At 38.0% G+C, this 7,534-nt stretch overlaps 1 protein-coding gene across 10 annotated transcripts in view; it reads left to right on the forward strand.

Annotated features, from left to right (window-relative positions):
* Srpk2 (SRSF protein kinase 2) overlaps positions 1–7,534 on the forward strand; it is a 239,211-nt gene that overhangs the window by 176,516 nt on the left and 55,161 nt on the right. For all 10 annotated transcript variants that reach the window (XM_017797549.2, XM_008830746.3, XM_029562342.1 and 7 more), the window contains 3 exons: positions 5,235–5,343; positions 6,382–6,469; positions 6,814–6,901. In XM_017797549.2, coding sequence (XP_017653038.1) covers positions 5,235–5,343; positions 6,382–6,469; positions 6,814–6,901 — 285 coding nt within the window. The remainder of the gene's footprint in view (positions 1–5,234; positions 5,344–6,381; positions 6,470–6,813; positions 6,902–7,534) is intronic.

The following is a 7,534-nucleotide window of genomic DNA, read 5'->3' on the forward strand; positions in this document are numbered from 1 at the left end:
ATAGAAAAGAAAAGAGATTTTTACAAATATTTTTCTGTTTTCACTTCCCCCCCCCCCCCCATTTTAGTATTGTTTCTTCTTTTTCTTACTTTTCTTCTTGTTCATGCCTAGGCAGGGATTCATGCATTGTAGACTGGTTTCAAACTCATTATTTCCGAGGACAACACTGAACTTTGTGATTCACTTGCTTCCACATTATGAGAGTTGGGATTGTTTGTATGTGTCATCATACTGCTTTATGCAGTCCTTAGGGTCAAACCCATTGCTTCATATAATCAGCTCATCCACATCACCATTTTCTTTCACTTCTTTTTTTTTTTTTTTTGAACCTTAGAGACAGGGTCTCTGAATCCCCAGCTGGCCTGGAACTCAGGATGTAGACCCGACTGGCCTCAATCTCACAGAAGATCCTCCTGCCTCTGCCTCCCAAGTGCTGAGATTAACTCTCTTCAGCTCTCAATAGGTATGATAGGTATTTTTATATTAATAATGAAAATGTTGAAGAAAAAAAATCATTAAAAAACCCCATTCACAATATCCTCAAAACATGCTACAAAACAAGAAGCCAAATTAAGATTTATTCTCACGTGTTCTCTCTATACACATTCTTATGAATGAATGAATGATGAAGCCTACACAAATACTTTATTTAAGCCAGGTGTAGTGGCACGTCCCCTTGATCCCAGCACTTGAGAGGCAGAGGCAGAGGCAGGCAGATCTCTGAATTCAAGGGCAGCCTGGTTACATTGTGAGTTCCATGCCAGCTGGTGCTATAGGGAGACACTGTCTCAAAAAGTCAAAAATAAATAAATAAGCAAACAAACAAAACCACAAATACTGTATTTAAAATTACTTTTCAGTGAGTTCTATGTCAGTGAAAAGAAGCTATAACTGAAGGTTTTCCTACACTGAGTACTGAACCAGGGTTTCTCTCTAGTGTGCCTTTCATGCATTAGGGGGCACCGGAAGAAAAGGTACATTATGTAACATTTATAAGGTTTGCCTAGTATGAGCTTTCTCATGGCATCTTTACAATTTAGTACTGTGAATGACTTTACCACATTGCTTACATAGGGCTTTTCTCCAGTGTGTCATTTTTCATGTATTTGGTGGGAACTCTTAGCATTAAAAGTATTTCCATATTCATTACATAAGAACAGTTTTTCTCCATCATTGATTTTTCATGTTTTTTTCAAGGAACTAGGACTACAAAAGACATTCCCACATTGTTTGTATGAGTAGGGATTCTCCCCATTATGAATTATTGTATGTCTTTTCAAATAACTAGGAATAGAGAAAGCTTTTCCAGCTTGTTTACATAGCTAAGGTTTCTTCCATGTGTATGTACTTTTGTGGGGTTTCAGTATACTAGAAGACCTACCAGCTTTCCCACATTGCTTACACTCATAGGATTGGCCTGTAGTTTTTAATAAATTCAATTTAAAAAACAAATAAAGGATTATTCGGGTTTATTTTTCTTTTTGTAGAAATTTTGGTGGTTTGTGTCTTTTAAAGGTATCCATTCATTTCATGTATGTTTTTATATTCCCTTGTTATCCTTTCAGCACCAGTAAACTACTTGGCGAGGTCAGCTCTGTCATTCTTCGTGCTGATAGCTTGTGGTTTTTATGCGTATCTGTGTGGTTTTTTTGTTTTTTCTTATTATTAGCCTGTTCAGAAATTTTTTTTGTTTCAGTGATTTTTTTTTGCTATTATTATTATTATTATTATTATTATTATTTTGTCTTTTTGAGACAGGGTCTCCCTGTAGCCCCAGCTATCCTGGAACTCACTGTGTCAACCAGGCTGGCCTCGCTCGAACTCAAAAAGATCGGCCTGCCTCTGCCTTCCGAGTGCTGGGACTAAAGGCATGCACCACCACGCCCGGCATTATTTTTTTATTTCACTGGTTGTACCTCCTATCTTTCATTGTTTATTTTCTTTGGATTACTTTAGGTTAATTTTTGCTGCTTTTTCTAGTTTCTTGAGGAAGAGACATTTAAATCTTCTGATACAGGCATTTAATGCTTTCTAAGTATTGCAATAGATGTGTTGAGCTTTTTATTTTCATCTTCTTGTGAATAATTTTTGTTTTTGATACAGGGTCTTATGCTGTAATCCAGGCTGGCCTGTAATTCAATATGTGCCCAAGTTGGCTGTGAATTTACTGAGTACCTCCTACCTCAGCCTCTTGAATGCTGGGATTGTGGGTGTGAATCCCTACATCTAGTTTTGTTTGTGGTTTGTGGGTTTAGATGATATCCCTCTGTAGGCTTGGATAGTCTGGAAGTCTAAGTGATCCTTCTGTCTGTGCCTTCCAAGTGCTAGGATTGCAGACATACCACCATGTTTGACTTCTTTGTGATTTCTTCTTTAGACCATGCATTAGTTTGAAGGCTTTTTTACTTAGCTTTCAACTTTTTAAACACTTCAGTAGCACAGAATGTGCTTGTTATCTTACTCTGAATGAGTTTTTTTGCCAGGCCTTTCTTTCTCTTTTGGTCTTTTTGAGACAGGATCTCCCTGTAGCCCCAGCTGTCCTGGAACTCACTATGTAGACCAGGCTGGCCTTGAACCACAAAGATCCACCTGCCTCTGCCTCCCAAGTTCTGGGATTAAAGGTGTGCACCACCATGCCCGGCAGGCCTTTCTTTCTTAATAGTTATGTATTAGGGATGACTCTTAAGTCTTTCCATAGTCTCTTTAAAGCTTACAGTAGTTATGCAAAGAAAATCCATAATTATTGAGCAGAGAAATTGTCAGCATAAAAATGATAATAGTTAATATAATTTTAAGTAGGAAATAAAGGAGCTTTGCTAAAAATCCGGACTATTTTCTGTCACAGAATTCTGAACTTTTGATTGGAAATGAACAATTAACAGTTAATTCTTGTTCCCTTTGTGTTTGTAATTCAATCTGAAATTTGTTTTTGTTTTAAGAAGAAAAGAAAAACTTCCACATTGGATCTTAGTCTAAAGGCTGAGAAAGCAGTAAGAGAAGAAAATCTAAATGATAAATGTGTGGTGGCCTTTCTGTTACTTTGCCTCATGCTGTTAGCAGAACAGGACTGTAGCACTGTTACCTTGCATTCATTCTTTTGCCTTTGAATGAAGCAGCAAAAAGGAACCCAAGGGAGGCTGGAGGTCTTTGTCTAGTCTGCAACTGTTTTCAACATTCCTTGGAGACAAGGTGTTTGGCCAAGTATATCTACTAGTAGCCATTACAGCATTCAAGGGACTGGGGAAGTTTCTAGTGGAGTCACTGGACTGTCCATCTTCTCTTAATTCCCTGGGTGCCATTCACTTTTTAAATTTGTTCTTAAAAATTACTTCTCTGTTCTTCTTGTGTTGGCCTGTTTTTAGACACAGTATTTTAGCTGCCAGTGTACTCTAGAGATTCTGGACTTAACCAGCAATTTATCCTTGTTCAACTTTCAGAGTCTATAGAGAACAGATACTGCTTTACAATGGAGATGACCCCCTTCTGGTTTTGCTTACAAGACATACTCTGGCTATTTGAGAATTAGAATCTAAAACATGTCCTAGTAGTAGAGATTTCTTCAGCATAATTATTTTTAAATCTGGAGATACTAATGTTATCAATAATATGCACTTAAGTAGCATAGACCTTTTAATTAAACCATCTAATGTGCCTCAACGATGGTGAGTTTTACATAGTAGAGTGCATTTCTTACTGGTGGGCAGAGCTTTGGCTTTGGAGTCTGCTCTCAGTCTTGACCCTTGTACTTAGTAGTTCTGTTTGGTGGTGCTTTCTGTAGCAGTGTAAAAAAAATGCCATTTACCTTTCAACTTGGTTATAGACATTTGTGTTTCCTAAATATCTATGCTATAAATTGTGACTAGGTCCCTGAAGAACTTTCCTGAGCAGATATTTATTGAACTGACCGTACTCTTTGAGTACTCTTAGAGCTTAAACACAGTGTGTTAAGACACTAGGCCTATGATCAAAAAATGTGCTTTGCTTTATTTTCTCATCCCCTCTTCTATGTGGAGCACCTCTAGTGTATTATATAGTTCCGTTTTTTTTCTTGGAGCATAAATTTTGAAAATAAAATGTCTAGTCTTTCTAATTTATACTTGACAAACGTTAGCCTTTCCTTCTTTTCAGTATTAATTTAATGGTTTAAAATCTGTGCTGGGAACCCAGAGCCTATTTTTCTTAAGGAATAAACTAAAATTAAGCAGTGGGTTACTTGATACTTTGCTGTATTTTTTTCCCTAATTTACTGTATATTATATCTCTATGAGGTTAACATTCAGGAAAAGCAAGTGTAGTAGTGACAAGACATTAAGAACCTTAGAACTGGAGAGATGGCTCAGCAATTTAAGAGCATTTGTTGTTATTCCAGAGACCAGAGTTCTTTCCCAGCCTCCATGTCAGGCAGCTCAGAGCTGCCTGTATCTCCAGCTCTAGGGCATCCAACAACCTCTTTTGTCCTCCACAGGCAGCCCCCACATAGATGTACAAACACATAAATAAAAATAAATCTTTTTTTGGGTGGGGTCTTTTTAAGACAGGAGCTTCCTGTAGCCCCAGCTGGCCTGGAATTCACTATGTAGACCAGGCTGGCCTTGAACTCATAGAGATTGCCTGCCTCTGCCTCTGCCTCTGCCTCTTCCTCTTCCTCTTCCTCTTCCTCTTCCTCTTCTTCTGCCTCTTCCTCTGCCTCTGCCTCTGCCTCTGCCTCTGGCCTCTCTCTGCCTCTGCCTCTGCCTCTGCCTCCGGAGTGCTGGGTTTAAAGGTGTGTGCCACCACACCTGGCTATAAAAATAAATCTTTAAAAAAAGATTTGATGTACGTGAACATATTTTAACTTAAATATAAATTCTCAAATTGTTATAGAGTGCCAAATGGTTTGTTGCCTTTCAAACTCTATTAAAATAAGAAAAAAAGCCTAATGAGAATTCATAGATTCATAGGATATTTTTCTTCTTATAAATGGGCGATCTTGAAATGTTACACGTTAAGCATTTTAATCTGATTCAGTTTTCTCATCTTTGTTACAATGACATTAAGAATTAAGAAAAGGCCGGGTAGTAGCACATGTTTTAATTTAGCACTCGGGTAGCAGAGGCAAAGGGAGAGGCAGGTGGATCTATGTGAGTTCAAGTGAACCAGGGCTACATAACACGATTCTGTCTTTAAAAAAAAAGACAAAGTAAGTGATGAGGTCTTTTACTGTTTTCCTGAGATTTTTAATTTTCTTTTTTTAGGTGGCTATCATCCAGTGAAAATTGGAGATCTCTTCAATGGTCGGTATCATGTCATTAGAAAGCTAGGATGGGGGCACTTTTCTACTGTCTGGCTGTGCTGGGATATGCAGTAAGTATTCTTTGTCATTATGTGAACTTGAGTTTTGGTCTCGCACCACATCTGTATTTTAAGAAGACGTGACCAGTGGTCATCCTACTTAGTTGTAGCATGTGAGGTGCTACATACTACAAGCCAGCTGGAGCTAGCTAGATTTTCTCTCCCCTCCAGTTGTATATGCCTTTGCTTACATTTTTAAAAATGTTAACTTCTAACTTTTTTTTCTCTATAGCTTACTTCTTTAAAATGCTTTTCATCATGGCCTTGTTACTTTAATTATTATTATGCATCCTTATCAAATAAAAATGAAATATAACATTGAAAATGTATAGCTCTTTCAAATCAGTATTTTGTGACATTACTTAAAAGCTTCATTGACCCTTAGAAATAAAGTTTATTGTTACTCAGTTTATATATCCATGTATAGTTTTGTGTGTACAGGAGTACACTTTTCCCTGAAATGTATGGTAACTGATACTTTATTGTCTATTTTATTTAGATAAATAAGCAATAAAGCATTGGAAGAGATTATTTTAACCCTTGGGCCTACTATCCATGTCCCCCAGATTTGAAAAACTATTTTTTTTTAATTAGAAAAATTAGCTGGGTGTGGTGGTGCACGCCTGTAGTCCCAGCACTTGGGAGGCAGAGGCAGGCAGATCTCTGAGTTCAAGGCCAGCCTGTTCTACATAGTGAGTTCCAGAACAGCTGGGGCTACAGGGAGACCCTGCTTCAAAAAGACCCCCCCAAAAAAGAAAAATCACTGTGTGTGTGTGTGTGTATGATGTGTGGGAGGGGGAAGAAAGGGGTGTTAGCATGCCATACCCTGAGGGCAACCTTCTGTCCTTGACTTTATCGTGAATTCCAGGGATCAAATTCAGGTTATCTATCTTGCATGCAAGTGCCTTTACCCACTAAGATATCTCACTTTCCCGAAAAATACTGTTTAAAAGAAAAGGTTATTAAGAGTTTCTATGTATTTGCTACATTTCACTATAATAATAATTTCTGCTGACAATATAAATAATTATGCTTTTTTCTTTTCTAAAGGGGGAAAAGATTTGTTGCAATGAAAGTTGTAAAAAGTGCCCAGCACTATACAGAGACAGCCTTGGATGAAATAAAATTACTTAAATGTGTAAGTACTGAGAAAATGTGAATATACTAGAAAAGTAAATGGCCAGTTTTGCTCAAAAATTATTCTGGATGATGCTAAATTAAAGTAGAATTTTCATAACTTTAAATGCTAAATCTTTTGATTTTAATAAAATCACTTTATTGATTGGTATAATGGAAAACTTTCACCATCCTGATCAGACATGATGTACATACCTATAATCTCAGTACATAAGAGGCTGAAACAGAAGGTTTGCTGTAAGTTTTAGGCCAGCGTGGACTAATATCAAGACTCTGTCTTAGAAAATAAAAAAGGAAAATCAAAAGGTAAAGTCCTTTGTTCTCTGTTTGTTTCTCTTGGTGTAGGTTCGAGAAAGTGACCCAAGCGACCCGAACAAAGACATGGTGGTCCAGCTCATTGATGACTTCAAAATTTCAGGCATGAATGGGATACGTATCCTTTACCTGTGATCACTGAATTACAGTACTTTTTTACTTTTAGTTTTTAAAAATAGGATTTTATTAGGTGTCTGTAAAATCATTTGCTCCTGTTTCCTCAATGTAAGGCCTGTGTGGTTATTGTGATGTTATTAAATGTGTACCTAGTCTAGTCTGGTTGGCTAGGGCTTTGGTATGGGAGGCAATGTATAAACATCTTAGAAACTGTTAGGGTTCTAAACAGCAGCAGTTTCCCCCCTCCCCAACAGGGACCTTACCTTGACCTTTGGAGTCAAGGGAAACAAACTCTGCTGAGAAGCAGCCTGCCTTTCCTCTGACCTCCAAAGATAACCAGATTCTACCTGATAACCAGAGATTTTAGAAGCTGGTTTTCTCTCATCTTAAGAGGGGAAAAAGTAAACACTTCCACACCCTAATATCAACTGGCAGACTGAACGGAGCCAGGCTTTTCCTGCTTCTCCCTCCCTGATTTCTCCCCCAAACATTCCCCCTTCCACACCTTAAAGCCCCCATATATAAAGTCCCACCTCACAACCCGTGGGCGGACATCTTTCCCTGACATCTTTCCCTTCCCTGACATCTTTCCCTTCGCTGACATCTTTCCCTTCCCTGAGGGAAAGGTGCCCTG

This window comes from Nannospalax galili, unplaced genomic scaffold (genome assembly GCF_000622305.1).
Source record: "Nannospalax galili isolate Female #2095 unplaced genomic scaffold, S.galili_v1.0 scaffold312, whole genome shotgun sequence".
NCBI lineage: Eukaryota > Metazoa > Chordata > Mammalia > Rodentia > Spalacidae > Nannospalax > Nannospalax galili.